The sequence below is a fragment of the Aphidius gifuensis genome, linkage group LG6, assembly GCF_014905175.1.
Source record: "Aphidius gifuensis isolate YNYX2018 linkage group LG6, ASM1490517v1, whole genome shotgun sequence".
NCBI classification, from domain to species: domain Eukaryota; kingdom Metazoa; phylum Arthropoda; class Insecta; order Hymenoptera; family Braconidae; genus Aphidius; species Aphidius gifuensis.
The window spans coordinates 8,153,351-8,177,894 of NC_057793.1; the positions used below are offsets into that span (position 1 = coordinate 8,153,351).

The 24,544-nt window shown below is 23.2% G+C and overlaps 3 protein-coding genes across 6 annotated transcripts; 2 read left to right on the top strand and 1 right to left on the bottom strand.

Moving 5' to 3' along the window:
* Window positions 1–120: 120 nt before the first annotated feature.
* Window positions 121–2,361, bottom strand: LOC122859317. 3 transcript variants are annotated; one of them, XR_006374339.1, is made up of 4 exons: window positions 2,245–2,361; window positions 2,092–2,157; window positions 1,320–1,440; window positions 121–1,261 (listed from the first exon to the last, which is right to left on the bottom strand). XR_006374339.1 is itself a non-coding variant. In XM_044162789.1 (3 exons), exons 2-3 carry the CDS (start codon window positions 2,151–2,153, stop codon window positions 1,705–1,707), a joined length of 378 nt encoding a protein of 125 aa, XP_044018724.1. In that variant the 5' UTR covers window positions 2,154–2,157; window positions 2,245–2,361. The 3 variants fall into 3 exon arrangements, 1 of the variants encoding a protein (XP_044018724.1); XR_006374338.1 differs by having other exon boundaries at window positions 121–2,007; XM_044162789.1 differs by lacking the exons at window positions 121–1,261; window positions 1,320–1,440 and adding an exon at window positions 1,705–2,020.
* Window positions 2,060–5,824, top strand: LOC122859316 (lipase 3-like). Of its 2 annotated transcripts, none has more exons than XM_044162787.1 (8): window positions 2,060–2,437; window positions 3,395–3,550; window positions 3,873–4,053; window positions 4,561–4,675; window positions 4,742–4,982; window positions 5,047–5,205; window positions 5,283–5,510; window positions 5,593–5,824. In XM_044162787.1, the coding sequence occupies exons 2-8, from the start codon at window positions 3,413–3,415 to the stop codon at window positions 5,743–5,745; spliced, it is 1,215 nt and encodes a 404-aa protein (XP_044018722.1). In that variant the 5' UTR covers window positions 2,060–2,437; window positions 3,395–3,412; the 3' UTR covers window positions 5,746–5,824. The 2 variants fall into 2 exon arrangements, with proteins under 2 accessions (XP_044018722.1, XP_044018723.1); XM_044162788.1 differs by having other exon boundaries at window positions 2,337–2,437; window positions 3,540–3,550.
* Window positions 5,825–16,917: 11,093 nt separating this feature from the next.
* On the top strand, window positions 16,918–23,337 carry LOC122859758 (gastric triacylglycerol lipase-like). The gene is made up of 4 exons (XM_044163440.1): window positions 16,918–16,925; window positions 22,746–22,797; window positions 22,875–23,102; window positions 23,185–23,337. Exons 1-4 carry the CDS (start codon window positions 16,918–16,920, stop codon window positions 23,335–23,337), a joined length of 441 nt encoding a protein of 146 aa, XP_044019375.1.
* The last annotated feature ends 1,207 nt before the right edge of the window (window positions 23,338–24,544 follow it).

Genomic DNA, 24,544 nt, shown 5'->3' on the forward strand with positions numbered 1-24,544 from the left:
TGAAACAAACATCATGAGATTAAGTTAATAATTAAAAATTTAAATGGGCAAATGCATATCATTGTTTTACTCTGTTAATTAATATAATTAATCGTCGCAAAGTAAAAAAAAAAACTATAATTTTTATTATTATTATACAAATTTTTATTATTAAAATTAAATTATTATCAACAAATTATAAACGTTGGTACTTAATTATTTTTTATTGAGAAGAGAATACGCATCGACCATTCAATATTACACCTTTATAAAAAAATATATATATAATTACAAAAACAATATTATTACTGTGTAATAAAAACTCAATCAAAAGAAATTTTTTAAATTTGATAAAAGGTGCAAATTGAATCTCTACCTGTTTTATATTTGTTTAAATTTTTCTTTTAACAATTTTATATATTAACAATATATACAAAATTTATTAAACAATTTTTTTTTTTTTTTTAATTTAATGGACCACTGTATATATACATATCTCACTGAATTTATATCAATATATTATCGAGATTAAAAAAAAAAGAAAATGATACATTCTCAAAAAGTATTAGCATATTTTTTTTTTTTTAATTATTGTTTTTGTTACCGTATTTTATTATTGAATATTAATTTTTATTTTAATAATAACAACAGTTAATTGTCAACTAAATATTCATGTTTATTTATTCATCAATTATTTTATATATACTAAATTTTTTATTAATAAAACATTTTTAGATACTGATATTATAATAAATTGTAAAAAAAAAAAAAAAAAATAAATATACAATATTGTCAACAAGGAAATACTTTTTTTTTTTTTTTTTGTGAAAAAATATATCTGGTTTATAAAATTTTATAAAAAATATTAACGTGATTAAATTATTTGTAAAAATATATAATAGAAAAATTGATTTTCATTTTTTAGTAACAAAAAATTATTGTAATGGCAGTTGTTTTATTTATGTTTATATTTTAATTTGATTCTCCAGCTAGACAACATATGAAGCAACAACATGGAAATGCTGATGATTGCATAAGCTCAGTGCAACATTCACAACAACATTTTATTGTTGCCTCAATACATGAATTGCAACAAGAATCTTTTTTTTGATTATCATTTGTTATTTTTATTGTTTCACCATTATTTATTGTTGAATTTAAACGCGGTTGTTGAGTGATAACATCATCAGTACCAGTTGATAAATCAAATAAATTTTTTCTCGTTGATGATGTTTCATTTGATGAATCAGGTTTTAATATTGGATCCATGTTTGTTGTTAAACTTGAAATAAAAATTATTATTCAGCAAAAAGAAATATTTAAAATATTAAATTATTTACTTGTAATTTGTTGATCCATCTGTTTGATATTGTGTTGTCATTTTTAATTTTAATATTGTCACTTGATTAGAATTATTAATTCACTGATGTTTTTGTTTTGTTTTTGTAGAAAAATTATAACCTAAAATACAATTTTAATACATAAATAATAATAATTTTTTATTATTATAAATGCTAATGACATCACATAATGATATCATCTACAAGTCTAGAATATTATTTTTAAAAATATATTGAGGTCAATATTGTGACTCAAATTTTAACATAATTAATTTTTGTTTAAAATAAAAACTAAAACTTATTATTGTTGACAATTAAAAACTTTTGATAATTTAAATAATGCTTGTTTTTTATATGAAGATGTTGATGATAATTTGTTGATATTTTAATCGTCATTAATTTTCGAAATTAAATGACAACAACAACTTATTATATCAGCACACATTTTACAACATTCAATAAAATCATTACAACACAATAATGTTTTTAAACAACAACTTTCCGAAGTCCTATTATTATTGTTATTAATATTTTCAAAATTATTATTATAATTAATAAGTGGTTGTTGTGTTACAGCTTGATTGTCAACAACTTGTTTACAACTAGTTTCACAATTTGTTGTTATTCCATGCAGTAGTTCTTTGGACCAACCAATATCTTGTATTTTTGTATTATTATCTGTGTTTGACTCATCAATAATTCTTGAATTTAATTATGATATAATTTTAAATGATATATATAAGTTAAATTTAATATCAAATTAAAAGCTTACTCATTGACAGATGATTTATCAGTTGTTGTTTGTGTTTTTGTTGCAGATTTATCATCATCCATTTTGCTGTAAACAATTTAACAAATAGTAATTAATATAAATTGTTTAATAGTGGACATAGATAAAAATAATACAAATTATTTAATGGTGTACCTTAATAAATTGGTTTTAGATTGATAAGAAATTTATCCATGATAGGTGCGTGATCTAGACAAGCATCTGCTAACAGATTGTAGTGGAATAAAAATATAAAAAATTGTGACCTTCAATAGACTGTACATTGCTGTACATAACGGATGAAAAAATAAAATAAAATATACTGTTTGTATTTATGTAAAGAGTTTAAGTGAGTACAACTTCTATTGCATATAAATTACTGCACATTTCGAATCATAAATATTGACTCCCAAAAATTTAGGACGATTTCTACGAAAATTTATCAATTCATTGTTGATATTTTCAACAATGATATTATTAATTTTTTCATCATCATGAGGCAATAAATTTTTACTCAGTATTTTTTTAAAAACAATATCTTGCTTTGTTTTTTCATGACTCAAATCATTATTGGTCCAGCTTGTTGCATTAATTTATAATTTTTTATTTATTAAAATAGTGTTGTTAATTAATAACATATCTATTTATTATTTAAATAATTAATATTCAATTTTAATTTGGGTTTTTAAATGTTAAATTTGTGTGGGAACTTGGGAAGAATTAAAGTGATTTTTTATGAGTCATAAGTTATACTCATGTATGCGGAAATCAATTAAATACTTTGGGTACTTTTTTGTTGTTTAATTATTGGTATAAACAAATAATAATTTTATATTTTTTAACATCTCAAGAGATTCAACTTATTTCAAAAGCATTTGAAAATTTAATTGGTGAAAAAAAATATAATACATCGGTTGATAAGCTATAAACAAAAAATTAATAAAGAGAAAAAAAAATAATATTGATCAAAGTTGATCGATTGAATATATAATCTTTTAATTGATAACTATTTTAAAAAAATTCAATTAATTTATTTCTTTATTTAGTTATTCATACGGAATAATTTTTTTAATTCCCATTTGCATTCGTTTGCCATTGTAAAAGACAATGAAAAAAAAAAAAAAATGATTCATCATGAGAACCAGTAAGAGTGGGGAATTAAACTGACCGCACGTAAATATTTTTGTTGGATAAAAAAAAAAAATTAAGATTTCAGTCAACTGTGATGAAAGTGTCATTTATGATCTAAAAAAAAAAATTATCTACTTGTCAAATTTAAATAATTAAAATTATTCAATTGTTGTAGATAAAAATTATTGCTAAAATGAATTCAGTTGAATTTGTAAAATTTTTAACAAATTTAACGACAATTAGTATTTTACAATCTGTCAGAACAATTGATGAAAATATATTTGATAAACAAGCTGGTTTAATGAATTTTCCTGACACAGATTTGCCAACAGTGAGTATTTTTTATTAATAATTTAGTAATTAATTAGATTTACTAAAAATTTTTTGCTTTTAGTTTAATTAATTAATTTAAATGTGAAAATAAAAAAAAATATTTTACTATATTAGTAAATGATTAGTGATTTGTTGATTAAATAATATGTAAAAATAATTGAAAAATTTTTAATAATAAAATGTAGATATTTTTTATAGTATAATGATGCATATTGTTGCATATGATGCAGCTTGTTTGTTGTATGTGCTCTTTTATCTATAACGGAAGTTGATTGTCATTATTATAACAATAATGATTTCATTTGAAATATTTGTTTCAGCTTGATATGATTACAAGAGAGGGCTATCCAGCGGAAGCACATGTTGTCACAACAGATGATGGATATTTATTAACTTTACATAGAATTCCTGGTTTGCCTGGTTCATCACCAATTTTTATTCAGCATGGATTTCTTGGCTCATCTGCTGATTGGGTTATATCCGGAAGAAATCGAGCATTACGTAAGAAATCGTTTTTATTTGTTTGATAATTTTAATTAATTCATTTTATTTTTTATTAAAAATGTAATTTGATTTTTAAAAATATATTTATTTGAGATAAATGAAAATTTAATTAACAAAAAATAAAATAAATTATTTGAAATTAAAATTACAAGGTTAATTGTTTATTTGATGAAAAATATGAAAATTATTTTTTTTTAAATATTAATTTATTTGTGGTTAATAAATTTTATTTGAAATTATAAAAATAAATTTCAAAAATTTATATACTTGAATTTTGACTTTTTTTTTTCTATAATAATTTCAAAAAATTTTCATACTACATTTTATTAAATAAATAATAAATATTAAATTTATTTTTTCAATTTTTTTATGTAATAATTATTACAAATAATCATTTATTTACTTTAAATATTTAATTTATTTTTCATACAAATAAATATTTATTTCGTTAAAAAAAAAAAAAAAATGAAACTATTCAAATAAATGATTTATTTTTTTCAAAAGCCTATTTGTTGGCTGATCAGGGCTATGATGTCTGGTTGGGTAATGCCCGAGGAAATATATATTCAAAAGCCCACAAAAAAATATCAACTGATGATTCGAAATTTTGGGATTTCAGGTTGTATAATTAAAAAATTATCCAATACTAACGATTCCTTTATTAAATTAATAATCTGTTTTTTAGTTTTCATGAAATGGGATTTTATGATTTACCAGCAGCAATCACGCATGTTAAAAATATCAGTGGACAAAAAATAATATACATTGGACATTCAATGGGCACAACAATGTCATATATCATGGCATCTGAAAGACCTGATGTTGCAAAAAATATACGATTCATGATGAGTCTTGCTCCAGTTGCTTTTATGAGTCATTTGAAAAGTCCACTAAGAATAATTGGACCATTTGCAAATGACATCAGTGTAAGTTAAAATTAATTATCCCAATTTTCTTATTTAAATTTAAATAATCATTTATTTTTTTTAGTGGATAGCACGTTTGATTGGATTAAATGAATTTTTACCTCGTGGAATTTTCATAAAAATGCTTGCAAGATATGGCTGTGATCTTGTCACTGTTGAACGTGACATTTGTGAAAACATTTTGTTTACTTTCTGTGGATTTGATGCTGAACAATTTAACAAAGTAAATTATTTCAACTTAATAAATTATGTTTATATTTTCTTAAAATTAATTATCTTTTTTTTAATTTTTTATTCAAGACATTACTGCCAGTAATATTGGGACATGAGCCAGCTGGTACATCAACGAAAACAGTTATTCATTATGCTCAAGAAATTCATTCTGGTAAATTTCAAAATTTCGATTATGGAGAAACAAAAAATTTAGCTAAATACAATTCATCAATGCCTCCATCTTATGATTTATCAAAAATAAATATTCCAATTGCATTTTTTTATTCAGATAATGATTGGCTGGCCTCACCTCTTGTAATTATTTTTATTTAATTAATAAAACAGAATTTTTTTTATTCGAAAACATTGCTAATTTTAATTTTTTTTTTATTTTCAGGATGTCAAAAGACTTTGGACAAAAATACCAAACAAAATCAACATAACGAGAGTTAATTTTACAAAATTTACTCATCTTGATTTTCTTTGGGGAATTGATGCGTCTAGTTTAGTTTATAATAAATTAATTACAATGATCAAAGAGCATTGCTGATTATTACTGAAATAAAAAAAAAAATTATTTATGTATATTTTTATATCAATATTCTGGTTTTTTCAATGATATTGTTTGTTTTTTACAAGTACAATTAATTGAATATATTCAACAACAATTATGTTTGAAAAAATTAATTTATTTTTACAGTTTACAATATTTTCGTAAATTTTAATATAACATTTTTGAAAGATTACTTGCTCATTACCAGCATCAATTGAAACATCATTAATAAACAATTTAAATTTTATGAATATCCTGATGATTAAATTGTAGTTTTATGTGATGGTATATTATTCTTATTTACTACCCTTTTTCCGCAAATTATTTATAAGTTATTAATTAGTAATAATTTATTACATTAAAACTATAATAATTAATAATAATATAAAGACACTGTTACCTTTCCAATTATAAATTATCATTTTTTTAATATAAATTTTTTACTTATTACCATTGATATAGGTATATATTAAATGTTAACATGCACAATTGTTAAAAAAAATTGTACATTATACACGAGGGGAAGTCACGCTAAAATTTAGTGTACACCAGATTACAGATTATCGGTAATCATGTAATCTTTCTATAATGATTACACAAGATTACTTTTTTTGTAATTACAAAGTATCCCAGTAATCTTTTATGATTACACTTAAAATTCAAAGATTTCAAATAGATTACACGAGATTATTAAAGGTTACGCAAGATTACTTACGACAACACAATATTGATATACATTGATACAATATTCCTAATGATTACACAAGATTATTTTTTTTTTTTTTTGTAATCACAAAGATTCTCTGTAATCTTTTATACTATTTTATTTTACACTTAAAATTCAAAGAAGGAAAAAAAAAATAATGAAAAACGAATAAAGAAAAAAAAATAAGTATACTATACATGTGTATGTATACACGCGCATGCGCGATCTGAAAACAGAGATGGGAAGATTACTGAGATTTTCTGTTATCATATCAAGATTACAAGAAATTTTCGCAGATTACAGATATATACGACGAAGATTACTGGTGATTACATGAAATTTTTAAAGATTATTGATGATTATAAAAGATTACAAGAGTACTTCAGATTACATCGATTACACGATTTTTCCGTAATCATTTCTGTAAGATTATACAAGAGATTATTGAAGATTCTTCTCCCGATGTACACCATATTACACAAGTGACTTCCCCCTCGATTATACATAACTAGTACGTGAAGTAGGTAATTCTTGCACGATTTTGAAGGTATCAATATACGAGTCACCAGGAGTTGAGAACGAGTCGTGGAGGATCACCTTCTTCACGTACGAGTTATATACAATATTTTTGGACACGGGGTTTGTAATATGGACGCCATTTTGCGCCAATATAGTGCGTAATGGCGTCTTTTACAAACAGAGTGTCAAAAAAAAGATTTTTTCTCTTTATTTTAATAAAGATTTTACCATAAGAATCTTTATAATATATTGATTGATAAAAAATAGATTATAATTGAACTGTATAATTTTTTTTTCTCAACAAGAAAATATTCATATTAAAAAAAGCATTTAAGAAAAGAAATAAACACATGTATAATTATTTCTATCTATGAAAAATTTTTTTTACTTTTCTATACCTGATTCACTTTTTTTCTTCTTTTTTTTTTTTTGAATATCTTCAAGATCTTCCATTATTCCTAAATAAAAAAAAAAAATTATAATTATAATTAATATTCAAAACTATATATAGGTATAATAAATAATTTTTTGTTGATACAACACGTTATAAATGGCAGCCGAGCTAGGTTATTTTTTTTCAATGTATTTTAAATATAAAAAAAACTTGGCTGCCAAAAAAACCAGCACAATTATTTTATTAAAAAATAGACCTAATTATTTGTCCCAAAGACAACAAAAAAGCATATATGTATTCGAGAGATTCACAGAATAGACCTAAATGATAATTATTGCTTTCTGATATCTAAAAGATATCGCATATATGTATATTAATAATAGAAATAATAACAGATAATATTTAAAAAAAAAAAAAAAAATTTACAAAAAAATATATCTCATTTTATTTGTGCCGATGCAATAGAAAAATTTAATCAGCTTATTTACAATAATTATTTTCATCAATTATTTTTCAATTCATTATGTACTCGAAGAACATTATTAGCAATTATGAATAATTGAATTTTAAAAATTTCCAATTGTTTTCATTAATTTTTCCTTATCATAATTAGAAAGCATTCTATTCATAATTGCTAATGTTTTTCGAGTATATATATAAGGTATTGAAAAATTCCCATTTTCACTATAAACAATTTTCAGAATCGACTTGTGAAGAATAAAAGAATATTCAACTTGAATAAAGTAAGTATACAATCTATAAATGCGTATAAAATTGAATGCATTATTCAAACAAATTTTAATTTTTTTAATTTGACAGTATTAAAACATCTCATTGTACTTTAAAGTTTTTTTAAATAATTAATTTCAGATGAAGAACATATCAATATTGGTAATAATGATAGTTTTTGGTTCGAGTATACTTTTTTGTGTAAATTCATTACCAAAAAATTATAATGAAACTTCACATAAACGTGTCAAAAGATGTTCCGGTATCTATGGATGTAAGGAAGGAAAATGTTGGGCACGATGTGCAGGTTTTTTAAAAATGTGGTGCTGGACTAGAGCCTGGGGCAAAAACAATAGTGGAATCCCATTACCATGTGTAACGGATGTAACCTGCAGTTCATGTTTCAAATGTGCCAGTTCATGTTTTTGGTTTTAATGGTTCAATGGCAATAACTTATTATATACTTAATATTTTGTTTTTCGGCCCCATTTATTTTAATGTTTTTATTTATATTTCAAACTTGTTTTGTTATCCTGTATACTGTTTGTATGTTTGAGATAAAAAATCAAAAAATCATGCTCATTGAAATATATGCATAATTAAAAAAATATTGTTATTAAATTTGATTGTCTGATAAATTTGGATTCTATGTATTTTTGTTTAATTAATATTTAAATTGTTTATTAATGATGTTATTTTAAAATAAAAAAAAATAATGTAAACTGTAAAAATAAATTTATTGTTCCAACATAATTGTACAGTTTCACGTAATTTGTATAACTATAAGCTGATTAAAAGAATTTAAAAATTAAAAATTTATTTTTTATATTCATTTTTTTTTCTGATTTGTTTTAATAAATAACTATTGTATTTTTCTTTTGTAATATCACATATTTTTGATTTTCAACATAATTAAAAACCGTTAAATTTTTTTAAAAACATTTAGATAATTCGTTTTTTTTATTTTAATTTAATTTAATTTTGAAGTTTCATTATAAAATTTAAAAATTTAAAATATAATAAAATGATTCAATAATTTTAAATAAAAAAACAAAAATTTATATAATATATCGCATTAAAGGATGAAGGGCGTAAGTGCCATTTTGAAAATTTTTTATTAGGTAAGTGAATTATTTTTTATTTTTCATTAATTTTAAGGCTTTAAAAAAAGAAAAAGGGCACAACCTTTTTTATAGATAGGTTATGTCTGACTTTGATTTTTTCATCAGTTCAAATATTTTAAAGATGAAGGGAGTATTTTAATTTTATTTTCAATTTATTCAAAGGCAGTACTTAGATCTGATCATTTATTTATTGATAATTATGAATAAATAATCAATAATTTATAAAACACTACCTTTGGAATAAATTAAAATAAAATTGAAATACCCTTCATCTTTTATCAAAAATTTTGATAACGGAAAAAGGCGTAAATCCTGGACATACGCCCTACATCTACTATCAAAAATGATTGTGATATAAAAAGGCGTAAGTCCCGGACATACGCCTTTCATCCTTATAAAAGGTTGTTACGCCTTTTTCCTTTTTTTTTAAAGCCTTAAAATTAGATGAAAACCCAAAATTAATAAATTTTGCACTTACGCCCTTCTTCCTTAAAATTGACGTTTTGGCACTTACGCCCTTTATCCCTAAAATGAATTTATTATTTTAATTTTATATGCGTTTTATATTCTGACTTTATTTATATTGGATATTATTTTATATTTTATGAGTTGATCGTGAAAATTGATTATATAGTGAAAATGAAAATTATTCAATCAATAATTATATACTCCAAGAATATTGGCAATTGTAAATAATTAAATTTCAAAATTACGAATAAAAATAGAGTGCATTTTGATTATGATAAAAAAAAAAAATAAAAATAATTATTGTAAATAGGCTCATTAAATTTTTCTATCGATACTTTTAATTTTATTGCGTTAACTTAATTTAAAAATGGCTGCCTTATCAATTACTGAGAGAAATTTTAACTAAAAATTAAAACCCATGTTGAATAGAAATTACTATACTGCTTTGTAATTTTTGTTTTATTTCTGGGATTGGCCGCGAGAGATGATATTCTACAATAAAATTATGTAAAATGTCACACAATGTCAAAAAACTGTTATGTTACTTCAAGTCTCTGTACATCGTTATCTATTGCAGATAGACATGGGGTTGAGTGGAGTTAATTATTGAGAATTTAATTCTAAACAATTTATAAAGAATTACTTTTTTTGATTAATGTCTTAGATAATGAGTTATGAGTTAATTAAAATAAAGCACATACATGTTTTGTGGAAACGATAAAAAATATTATAAGTTCGAATAAAAAATACTGAACAATTTAATAAATATTCTAATATATATAATAAAATTTATCATGTACACATATAAAAGTTAGCATAGACTTAAATATTTTTTACTATATCGCTTTGTAAAAATTCTGGTTGTGAGGCGAAATAATACAAAGATGGCCGACTGATTGAACAAATGATTGAATTGTCATGTAATTTCAAGCATTTCTACAGCCTTATCTGTTGAAGCTAGGTATGGGGTTAAGCGAGGTTTATTGTTGGTAATTTATTTCTGAACAATTTATCACAAATGAATTTTTTCTATTTATCAATTAGTTTTCGAGTTTTGACCGTGTAAAGAGAAAAGAAAAAATGTTGCCGGGAATCGATTGCCGTTCTCCGTGAATCTAGCACAAACTGCCGAACTTAGCACAAAAAATGTCCAACTTTTAAATAAAATTTATAATAAAATATAGTAAATTCTAAAACCGGTAGTGGGTAAATTCTCAGTCTGCTAGAATTTACTTGTGAGTATCGTGAATTTAGTCATTTTTTTTAAAGAGAAATTACAATAAAATTATGTAATTTTTATGGCTTAGTGTTGTATATAGTCAATGGCCAAATTTTTTACATAACTTTATTGTAAAAATTATTTATCAATATACGAATAATCCTTACAAATAATCGGAGGAACGCAGTTTTTACTATTCGCTTTGTAATTTTTTCTTATACGTTTGTAATTTTTAGTTAAAATTTCTCTCAGTGTATACCATCCGGCTGAGATATTAATTTTTGAAAATTGAAAAAAACATGAATTTTAAAACCCGTTATAAATGGCAGCGGAGCTAGGTTATTTTTTTTCAATGTATTTTAAATATAAAAAAAACTTGGCTGCCAAAAAAACCAGCACAATTATTTTATTAAAAAATAGACCTAATTATTTGTCCCAATAAGACAACAAAAAAGCATATATGTATTCGAGAGATTCACAGAATAGACCTAGATGATAATTATTGCTTTCTAATATCTAAAAGATATCGCATATATGTATATTAATAATAGAAATAATAACAGATAATATTTAAGAAAAAAAAAAAATTTTACAAAAAAATATTTTATTTGTGCTGATGCAATAGAAAAATTTAATCAGCTTATTTACAATCATTATTTTCATCAATTATTTTTCAATTCATTATGTACTCGAAGAACATTATTAGCAATTATGAATAATTGAATTTTTAAAATTTCCAACTGTTTTCATTAATTTTTCCTTATCATAATTAGAAAGCATTCTATTTTCGTGCGTATAATTTTTAAAAATTAATTATTCATAATTGCTAATGTTTTTCAAGTATACATATAAGGTATTGAAAAATTCCCATTTTCACTATAAACAATTTTCAGAATAGACTTGTGAAAAATAAAAGAATATTCAACTTGAATAAAGTAAGTATTTTTTCATTTGAAAGTATTAAAACATTTAATTGTACATTAAATTTGTTGTTACGTACCAAGTTGAAAAATTAAAATTTAACTATGAAATAACAAAAAAAAGAAAGAATATGTAAAATCAAAATTTAATAACCAAATAATCATAGAATAATTAAAATAAATCAACTTGGTATTTCACGTTAAAATTAAAAATCCTCTTATTTTGTTATTCCCTACAGGGTAACGGGTTAGGAGGGAATGTGTATAAATGTAGATCTACCTTTGTTGTAAGAATAATCCGAAACAATTGTTGTTGAGAGCGTGTCAATTTGGATGGTCGCCTGTTGTTGTTGATAGTCTCGAATAATCCAAACGTAAAATGAACTCAAAGCACAGAAAACAACACCCCGGAGAAATGTCACAGTCAATATATTTTTAATATTAGGAACAGTCAATTTATAAACGGAAAAATAACAATTGAAACACAAAGATTATTTAATTTAAATTCACTTTTAAAATTTTATTTATTAGAAAATTATAAGTTCAATTGATTGTAATTTTTAAGTAATAAAATATAAAATTTAGAATTAATTTAGATATTGTCCAAACAAAAGTTGTCGCAAGAGTGAAGCTCCTTAAAAATTATAAATAATAATTCCCATAAAAATTAAATTAAAAAGTAGGGATGATCTTAGGTGGTAACATCTTTGACCAATCATAATTGATGGTTCTCATGATAGTCAGCATTTAATTGTTGCTGAGATATTATTCTAAATAATTAATAAATTCAACGGATGTTAAATATCGAGTTGCTGATTTAAAAATGCAACTGCAGCTTGAGAAAATAAAATTTAAATTGAAAAATTATATTGAAAAAGTAACTAATATTTAAATAAAAACGTCCATGATGCTAAAAGTGAAATATAATTATTAAAAATAAAAAGAAAAAATTTATGTGCTACTCGATATTGTTCCCTATCCCTTGAATTTACCAAATATTATTTATTAATTAATTATTTTTAAATATAAAATTACCAGTACGTAACATTGTTTTGAATAATTAATTTCAGATGAAGAACATATCAATATTGGTAATAATAATCATTTTTGGTTCAAGTTTACTTTTTTGTGTAAATTCATTACCAAAAAATTACAATGAAACTTCAAATAGACTTGTTAAAAGATATTTAAGCGTGGCACAGGCTTGGGGCCAGATCCCTAGCCGCAGAAAATGTCCCGTTGAATTTGGATGTGACTTGGACGAAGGAAAATGTTGGACAGGATGTGCAGATGCTCTTCACATGTGGTGCTATTCTAGACAAGACAAAGGATCAAACGCAACTGCATGTGTCGATGATCTTGATTGTCGTGCATGTTGGAAATGTGCAGGTATATGTTTTTGGTTTTAATGAATAATTATCAATATTCAAATAAATATCAATGGTAATATGCGATATCGAAAAATATATGATTGGAAAAGGCAAAAGTCTCTTTATTATTATACAATTATACTTTAAAAGTTATATATCATATAAATAATCTGCGGAAAAAGGGTAGTAAATAAGAATAATACAATCAGTTAAAATTATAATTAATTTATCAGGATATTTATAAAATTTATTGTTTAATTAATGAGTAAATTGTTTATTGATGATGTTTTAATTGATACTGTGGCAAGTAATCTTCCAAAAATATTATATTGAAATTTAAAAAAATAATGCAAACTGTAAAAATAAATTTATTATCCAACATAATTGTTTTTGAATATATTCAATTAATAGTACTTGTGTATATGTCTGTAATAGTTTCATGCAATTTATGTATAACTATAAGCTGATGTAATTGGGAAAAATAAAATACATTTTTATCGTAATTTCATTTTTTATTAGTTGATATATTTTGTTATGATGACAAACTTTTTAACAATAATTATACAAATTATTCAATAACTTTAAACAACCTTCTTAACTAATTTTATCCTTTTATCCTGTTTTGTTTTTTTTTTTTTATATTTTATTAATTAATAATATATTTATATTTTTTTTTTATCAATAATTCGGTCAATACTCATTAAAAAATATTATTACGTTATTCAGCTCAATTAAAATTTAAAAACTTCAAACAACCTCCACAGCTAAATTTTGAAAATTACGAGTAATAATGTGTTTTGTAATTATGATAAAAAAAATAATGAAAACAATTATTGTAAATGAGCCTTCCCAACTAATTTTATCTATTTTTTTTTCTTTAATTTTATTTATAATAATACATTAATATTATTTTATCAATAATTTTTTCATTTAATTTTTTATCACAAATAATAATTATGAATGTATAATATTCATTTAATACACAGATAAGGAGTTTTTTTTTTTTTTTTTTTGTTTTTTATATAATCTCAAGGTTTCAAGTATTTTTTGAAGCAAAAATCACAACAGGCGTAGTTATTACAGAGACCACCACCATTCCTTCTCTATATGCAAAATTTTCCATACGATTTTTTATATAAAATTTCATTTTTTAGAGTATAGACTTACAGGTATATTCATATTTAAACTATAATTATATTTTATAATAAAGTAGGAATTTTCATTAAAATAATATAAAATATTCCAACAATATATTGAATATATTAATGTTCAAACTCTCAAAGTTATGCGTCGCATAGTAAAATGTACAAGTTGTTACCGAGTCAGTAACATACCTACAGAAATCTAGTCACAGATTCGAGGACTCACAGTAAGGTGTGCCCTAGTGCAAGTATACTAAATTCGAGGAATCAATTTGATTCAATCAAACTAAAAAAAAAACAGGATTTCACAGCGATATCTAAACCATCTGAATGAAGTTTGAGAATATAATTTTTTCGATAATTAGAAGAATGAAAATTTTAATTAAATAAAAAAATGAGTGTCGAAGTGTCAAGTCACACCTGCCGCCAACGTGACAACGTATTATTCAGTAATCTGTATTGTTATGTCTTTGTTGATATCATTCACCTGCATCTTCAACAAAATTCAAACATTTTATTAGGACTGATTTTGTAGTCTGTAGTTACAGTTAACTAGTATTCAAAAAACAAATTTAACTACTAGTTAAGGGCCGGTTTTTTCGTCCAATATTACAGTTAACTAAGGTTTAAACTGAATATGTATATTGCATTGCGGCTGAGTTACCAGTATTATTATCAATAAAAGATACAGTAGAGACGCTATTACATGTTACTGAAGTATGTACACATTTAATAAATAATGGTAAATGTCAAGAAGAATCATCAATTGGTAAAATACGTAGACAAACATTAATAATGCTTTGTCAAATGAATCCAATTCAATCATTATCAATAAGTATTAAATGTGTTGAATTATGTAGAATGCCAACATCAGCAATGACACTATATGTCTTAAACATATTGGTAATGATAATAATAATAAAATTGATAATGATATTGTTGCATTTGTATCGAGTTTATTACTCGATAGTGATCAACAAGTTGGACAATAGATTGCATTGTTTAATAGAAATGGACAAAAAAAAAAAAAGGTGAATCATATATTATCAAATTAAATGTTTAGGATCTTATGAAATATTGTTCGATTATTAAGTTTTTTTCTTTTAATTTTTTTTTAAATATTTGAATCCTTTATATTAAAAGAACAAACATCATCGGTCTTCCGGAAATTTGATTGGTCATTGTTTTTCTCTCACTTACTCTATCGGATCTTAATGCAATTAGGCTTAAAATTTTGTGCGAATTATGTGTTTTTTATGTGTGAAGAAATAAATTTGAAAGAAAATTTTTTTTTATATTTTTTATATTTTTTTTTTAAATTGACATATTAAGGTAGCACAACTTTTTCAATAAACATTCAATCTTGATGTTATTAGACTAAAAATTACGTGTGAATTATGTGTGATTTATGTGTGAATAAATAAATTAAAAATATTTTTCGTCAATTTATTCATTCTTTTTTTTTTTTTTAAATTAATGAACAATGAACATTATAAAAAATTAAAAATCATCGGTTTTGTTGAAATAGGGTAACATACTAAGGACATCCGAGTTTTCTCTGGCGAATCATCAGATATTATTTGATTATATACTATTATACCTGCAGTCATTATACTTGATTATGAACTTGAATCGTCAAAAGTTACATCGTGGCATAAGAACAAAAATTAACTTGAAATTAATGACAATTATCAAAACGATAATAATAACAAAAAAAAACCATCGACAGATGATTAATATTCTTCAATATTTTAATAACGTTAGCTTATTTACAATAATTATTTTTATCAATAGTCTAAAATATTTTTTTTTTTCTTTTTCATTTTTGTTTGATAAAAATAATAAGTCAAATAAACTATTAAATGATGATGATGATGATGATGTTTTAATCACTTATATGAACATGACAAAATTGCAATACCGCAATCAATAATAGTTTAAGGTTTTTTTTTTTTTTTTTTTTTTTGATTACCAAAAATTGGCAGTATACAAAAAATTGTATTTGCAATCAGTTTCAACTGATTTCATATAAAATGGCCTATATATATATTTATAATAAAAATAATAACAGGTAAAATTTTTAAAATTTCTTTTCTTATATATTTGTGTCGATGCAATGGAAAATTTTATCAGCTTATTTACAATAATTATTTTCATTATTTTTTTTTATCATAATTAAAATGCACTTTATTTTTATTCGTAATTTTTAAAATATATAATTATTTATAATTGCTAATGTTCTTCGAGTATATAATGAGGTGAAAAACACTCATTTTCACTACATAATCAATTTTCAGAATCAACTTGTGAAAAATAAAAAAAATATCAAACTTAATTAAAGTAAGTATAATATAATATTTTACTTTTTTTTAAACTATTCAATCATTTTATTATATTCTCAATTTTTTTTGAATAATTAATTTCAGATGAAGAACATAATAATATTGGTGTTGATAGTTTTGAGTTTGAGTACACTGCTTTGTGTAAATTCATTTTTGGAGAATGATATCAGAAGTATGAGCCAAAGTTGTGGCTATGAACATGGATGTGATGTAGACGAAGGGAAATGTTGGACAGAATGTGCAGGTAATTTACGCTTGTGGTGCTGGTCTAGTGAGGCCAATACCTCAACGGCAACTGAATGTACATCCTTTTTTCGTTGTGATCCATGTTGGAAATGTGCAGGTAGATGTTTTTGGTTTTAATGATTAATTATCAATATTCAAATAAATATCAATGGTAAAAAGTAAAAAGCTAATATTAAATAAATTCACAGTATATAATTGGGAAAGATAAATGTATCCTTGTAATTATTATACTTTTAGTGTTATATTATAAGTATTCTGTTGACAAATGGTAGTAAATAAAAATAATACCATCAGATAAAATTACAAATTACAATTTGATTATCAGAATTATATTCTTAAAATTTATTGTTTATTGATGATGCTCCAATTGATACTGTGACAAATAATGTTACAAAAATTTGATCTTAAAATTTAAATAAATATTGTAAACTGTAAAAATAAATTTACTATTCAAATATAATTGTTTTTATACAATACCTTATACAACTACCTTCTCAACTAATTATATCATTATCTGTTTTTTTTTTTTTATTTTATTCATAATAACATATTTATTTAATTTTTTATCACTAACAATAATCATAAGTGTATATAATATTAACACAAACAGGTAGTTTTTTTTTCTCAAGGTTTAAAATATATTTGGAAGCAAGGAAAGTCACGAAAATCTTTAAGGGGAAGCTATACTTTTTCTTTTTTTTCTTTTTCAACAACAATTTATCATTTAAATAATTAACATTTACAGAATAATTATTAATTGTTATTTATTATCTACACTGTATAGATAATATATTATTTGTTAACTATTATTTTTATGTTGCGGAATTTACCAACAATCCCTGGGTTCATTGGTTCACGTGATGTCCACATACTTATAGCTGGAATTTTTTACTCTCCATTGTTAGTTTGTAATTTTTAACAGAGCCACATCGTTTGATATTTTTTTTTTTTTTAACCTATATATAATAAAGTATAAATAAGTTTTAAAATGTCTATAGTTATAATAACACCGTATACGAATATCAAAGACCACCAATTTTATCAGTATTAATTTTTATTAACGATATTGTGTTAATAATATATAATGAGAATCATTTTGTCAAATGTATTTTTTGTTGGATATATCAATCATACTTGGCTTTGTTGATGATGTGATTACAAGCTGTATAGAATTATGTTAATACAAACAATAGGAAAAAAAAATAAAGATTAAAGGGTGATAAACAAGCAGGTAATTTATACATTTGTAGAAATATTTATTATCTAGTATTTTTATCGATGTGGGAGTCAAATTGTTTGTTTTACCTATAATCCAATAAAGTTATGAAAGAACTAATTGAGAGCATCATCAAAAAAAAAAAAAAAAAAAAAATTGCCTTGACAATCAAATTTTATATTTTTATTATTGTTATATGTTAGATTATAAAAACTGGGTGACCTGTGTTGAGTTCAAAGCTCATTTATTATCGATTAAAAGGCACCATATGGTAGTCATTCGAGTTAAGCATGAAAAAAAACATGAATGTGTGAAAAAAAAATATATGTATGCATATATATGTATGAGTGTGAAATACTACCGTGCCTTATTATACAGAAAAACGATTAATTTTTACTATCTTCCACTGCAGTTATATCAACTTGTACTCCTCAATATAACAATAACAAAGCATTGTAAATTAATAATCAAAATAAAATGTATTTTTGTAATTTTTATTGAATTAAAAGTTTAATTTACAATAATTCTTTGTTATTATTGACCTATAAATTTTTAGTTATATCAGTATAAATTGGCCCATGTCATTCTCTTTGAGATAAAAAAAAAAAAATTATTTAAAAATATTTATTTTTAGGGGCACCATGTAATTGTTGAATTAAAATTTTCTATTAATAATTGCATTGTGCTTTGAAAAATAAATATTTTTAAATAACTTTCTTTTATTTTCAAAGATAAATGAATGAGATAATAATTATTTACTGATAAAAGCCAAATTTGTATATCAATAAAAATTAAAAAAAAATTGTTTACTCCAAAAATAAATCTGACTAAGTACATTTTGTTTTTTCGATTGTTAAATGATTATTTTTTTTTTTTATTTTTTATTTATTATTTTATTTATAACACATCAATTACATTAAATACAATTTTAGTTAAAATATGTTGTTTCAAATTTAATTTATATCTAGATATTTTCGGAAAACAAATTCTTCTTTTTCGTAAATATAAAATCTTTTCATGGTGATTTAAAATTCATAATACAAAATATTCAATCAATCTCTTATGTGTTAAAAAATATTGACAACAATTGATAATTATAATTTTAGCAACCCAAATAATTATACACACAATAGTTGAACATCTCATTTTTCTTATTTGTGCTTGTTCAGTTAAACAAATTTATTTATTTATTATCAATAATAAGTTGCATTGTTTAAAGTCAACAAAATTGTTTCACACACCACAAAATCTCCATATTATATCATATTTAAATATCATATTAAAAAATCTGGCTAATGAGATTTGTTTAATAAAACGACAATATATTGTATACATTTTTAAAAGTATCATTATTATTATTATTATTATAGTTGAAGCACAAAACGAACTTGGCGAGCAAATTTAAGATAAAAAATATAAATGCGATCAAATATCTTTGTTCGAAAATTTATAATTTCGAAAATTAAAGTTATTAAGCTAATTGTAAGACCAATACCAAGTATTAAAAAAGCTAGTGAAAGATCTTTTAATTCGAGGGAGTGGTGGTGAGGTGTAATATCACGATGATAACTTTTTGTTTCGATATTATTGAAATGTTCAATAATACCACTACTTATAAGTCTTTGTAGAATAATATTAATATCATTAGCATATGGTAAACCATGCCATACTGCAAAACTAAGTGGAATGCTCATTGAAGCATCTGGTAATATATATATATAAGATTTAAATTTCTTATGTACTGTTGAAGTATTGATTAATGCTAATAATGCTATATTTTTATTTTTACCACTCATTAAATCTTGGAGTTTTTTTTCATACTCAATACTTTCAAATTCATCGAAATTTTTAAATAGTTTATAAAAGATTTCATTTGAATTTTTGTCAATATTATCGTTAATTAATGTTTTATTTCCAATGTATAAATTTTTTGTATCCTTTGAACCACCAAATGTTAAATTTGCTTCATTTAAAGCTTTTATTGTATTGTTTCTGATACGAGGTATAAATAATATTTTTCCTAGTAATGGTGATGAAAATGATCCTAATAGTATACAACCAAATATAAACCAAGACATGAAAAATATTCTGTATGGAAATCTGACTGGTTGTTTATTGCATGCTACACCAATGAAAATAGCAAATATATCTAAAAATGATATTTCATGGAATAATATAAACTTGAAAATTATTGGAAATGATAAAATAGCCATCATTATAATCCATTGATCTATTGTTACAGGAATTGGTAGAGATGCTTCTTTTTCAGATTTATCTACAGGTATAAGCCAAACAAGTTTTACAACATCATAAGGAATCGTGTAATCAATATCAATTGTTGGTTGCCAAGGGATACCACCAATAACAAGATCATAGGATCTTTTAATGAATTAACAATTCTTTGTGGTATTGTATCATTTTTAGTTGCTGCGATTTCCGATAATTTAATTGTAAAATTTAGATAACTTGCGACAACTCGTAATATCGATAAATCAATACCTTTATATTCAAGCTTATTATTTTTTTGTTTAACAGTATACATGTACGGTTTATTATTCAAATAGCCAACATTTACAGAACAATTATTCATTTTCATTGGTCTAAATAACGTATTATTTATTATCCATTTTCCATTTTGACATTGGCCAACAATCACTGGATCCATTGGTTCTCTCTATGTATCTTTTGGTTTAAATTCATTACTCTCCATTGCTAGATAATAATTTTCAACAAAACCAATTATAACAATATTTGCTAATTTTTTAGTCCATAATAATTTGGTCAATAAATTTGATTCTTTGATGAATAATTTTTTATTTTTAAAATGATTAACCAATAATACTGTATATGTAGATCCACGACTACCAATTTCATAAATTTTTATTTTCAAATCATCAAGATCATTATGGTCTCTCAATAAAATAAAAATATCCATTCTTGTTTTTTGCATATTATTTTTAACATTGTAGTTTTCAGTTAAAACAAATGTTGAACAAATCTTTTGTAATTCATCCAAGTAAATATTTGATATTGTTATGTGTTTAGTTAAAATAGCTGTAATGACTTTTGGCTGTTTTTTCAAGTGAGAGGTGACATAATCATCAAGACAAGCTTGTAATAAATTTTTATTTTTGATTACTTCACTTTTTGTTGATACATCAATAAATCCATTATTACTTGCTTTTCGATATTTTAAATTTTTTAAATCCAATTCTGTACAAGAAATTAATTTAATTGTTGTCACTATGAAAAGTAACAATCTCACGTTGATGAGATACATTTTGATGACTGTAAAATACAATTATCAACATTTAATGATGACCAAAAAGCAATTTATATTTTTTTGGGCATTAAATGTCTAATCAAGTTTTATATTTTTATATATGATTCTTTGTTGCATTGAGTAAATTTGTAAACTGCGTATAATCCCGTGATGAATTCAAGCCTTTTTCACATTATTGATTATTTATTTGCATATAGTTTGTTTGTTCATGTAATATATGAGAGAAAATGATATTATACAAATTCGTATATATTCATATATATTTTAATATCATCCCGTAGAGTATATAGAAAAAAATGTAAAAATGTTGTTATAATTATTTGATTCTCTAATTAAATTGTATTAAATTTGAATTAAAACAATTTCATATATGACGCACAAGTGTATGTATGTATGTCGCGCAACAACCTGCAAAACAAAAGAAATTAATTATTCAAAATTGACACATTATTTTAAGTAAAATTTTCCAACTGATATATACAGCAATAAAAATTTCTTTTACGTATGAACATCAAGATGCACTTTGAGATCTCTTTTCTCATTGAAGAATAATTAATATATATATTATTTTTTTCTACACACAGTTATTATAAGTATAACAAATTTATAGACATATTTGATACAGCCTGACAATGTTTTTAATCTGTATACATTGAGGCATGCGCGAATAAGAGATTCATGTAAACATCTGACCGCGAGGCAACGTTATTATTTGCACTCTTCTGTGTATGATATAAAAGTACTACACACATGCATGTATGCTTGGAACAACGTATGATCCTGCGCTGTACGTATATATATTACGAATTTACAGTATATTTTTTTCAAGTAAAGTTGAAACTGATTGCGAATACAATTTTTTGTATACTGTCAATTTTTGATAATTAAAAAAAAAAAAAAAAACACACAAAACTCGTAAACTATTTTTAATTGCGGTATTGCAATTTATAAAATAAAAAAATGAATTGCCGAGTAAATCAAAACGACTATTTGTCATGTCCCCAAGTGATTAAAACATCATCATTTAATAGTTTATTTGACTTGTCATTTTTATCGCTAATTTTCACGATATTTACGCATTTAAAATACCATTTTATATGAATAGTTTTTTATTTTTAACATTTATTATATTTATAATTCAATTTTAAATAAATAATAAAACTGTCATTTGAATGTAGCTGTAAAGACTAGATGTATATGTAAATACTTTTGTTGGATAAAATCTACTTGTCAAATTTAAATAATTAAAATTATTTAATTGTTGTAGATAAAAATTATTGCTAAAATAAATTCAGCTGAATTTGTATAAAATTTTTAAGTGAAAACATTTTGTTTACTTTCTGTGGATTTGATGCGGAACAATTTAACAAAGTAAATTATTTAAACTTAATAAATTATGTTTATATTTTCTTAAAATTAATTATCATTTTTTTTATTTTTTATTCAAGACATTACTGCCAGTAATATTGGGACATGAGCCAGCTGGTACATCAACGAAAACAGTTATTCATTATGCTCAAGAAATTCATTCTGGTAAATTTCAGAATTTCGATTATGGAGAAACAAAAAATTTAGCTAAATACAATTCATCAATGCCTCCATCTTATGATTTATCAAAAATAAATATTCCAATTGCATTTTTTTATTCAGATAATGATTGGCTGGCCTCACCTCTTGTAATTATTTTTATTAAATTAATAAAACATGTTTTTTTTTATCGAAAAATATTGCTAATTTTAATTGTTTTTTTATTTTCAGGATGTCAAAAGACTTTGGACAAAAATACCAAACAAAATTAACATAACGAGAGTTAATTTTACAAAATTTACTCATCTTGATTTTCTTTGGGGAATTGATGCGTCTAGTTTAGTTTATAATAAATTAATTACAATGATCAAAGAGCATTGCTGATTATTACTGAAGTAAAAAAAAAATAATAAATTATGTATATTTTTATATCAATATTCTGGTTTTTTTTAATGATGTTGTTTGTTTTTTACAAGTACAATTGATTGAATATATTCAACAACAATTATGTTTGAAAAAATTAATTTATTTTTACAGTTTACAATATTTTCGTAATTTTAATGTAACATTTTTGGAAGATTACTTGCTAATTACCAGCATCAATTGAAACATCATTAATAAACAATTTCAATTTTATTATTATTCGAAAACAATTCAAAGCAATAAATCAATGAAAATATAAATGTATAAAAAAAAATATTTTCAATTAAAATTTGTATTGGTATTTTTATCATATCGTAAAAAATCGACCTAAATAATAATCATTGCTATCTGATTTTACATAAAATAATATATATAATAATAGAAGTAATAACAGATAAAATTTTCAAAAAACAAAGAAATTTCTTTTAAAAAATATGTCTCATTATGTTTGTGTTGATTCAATAGAAAAATTTTATCAGCTAATTAACAATAACTATTATCTTGTGTAATCATTAGGAATATTGTATGATCACAGGTAATCTGTAATCTGGTGTACACTAAATTTTGGCGTGACTTCCCCCTCGAATAATTTATACAGTGTGGAGTCGATAGTTGTACTATAGCCCAGGTAATAATCACAACGGATCATCCTCAATGTCTCGCGTGACGCGTGACAGTGCATGATGAGTATTTTTATCGTAAAATATACCAAGCCAAGTTCTAGGACAATAAACATACATGGTCACAGGACAGCTACGTTGCTTAGTTGTATAGAACATTGAAACATTGAACATTGAGTCAAAGTTAATATCGATTCACCGGCCACTTTGAAATGACTTACAAATTCATCTGTTGCGCATGAAAAGGTAAATATATTAATTTATAAAAATGATATAAAAAAATATTTATTTTTACAATTTTGAAAATGGCATTAAAAAAATAATCTGGAAAAATATTTTTTTTCCTTAATTCTAAAATACTTGAATATATTTTTAAAATTGATTACAGCTAAGTTTTTAATTTTTTTTAATTTTAGTCGAAAATTGAAAAATTGGAAACTATAGCGATTATGAATAATTAAATTTTTAAAATTTACAATTATTTTCATTATTTTTTTTTATCATAATTACATAGCACTTTATTTTTATTCGTAATTATTTATAATTGC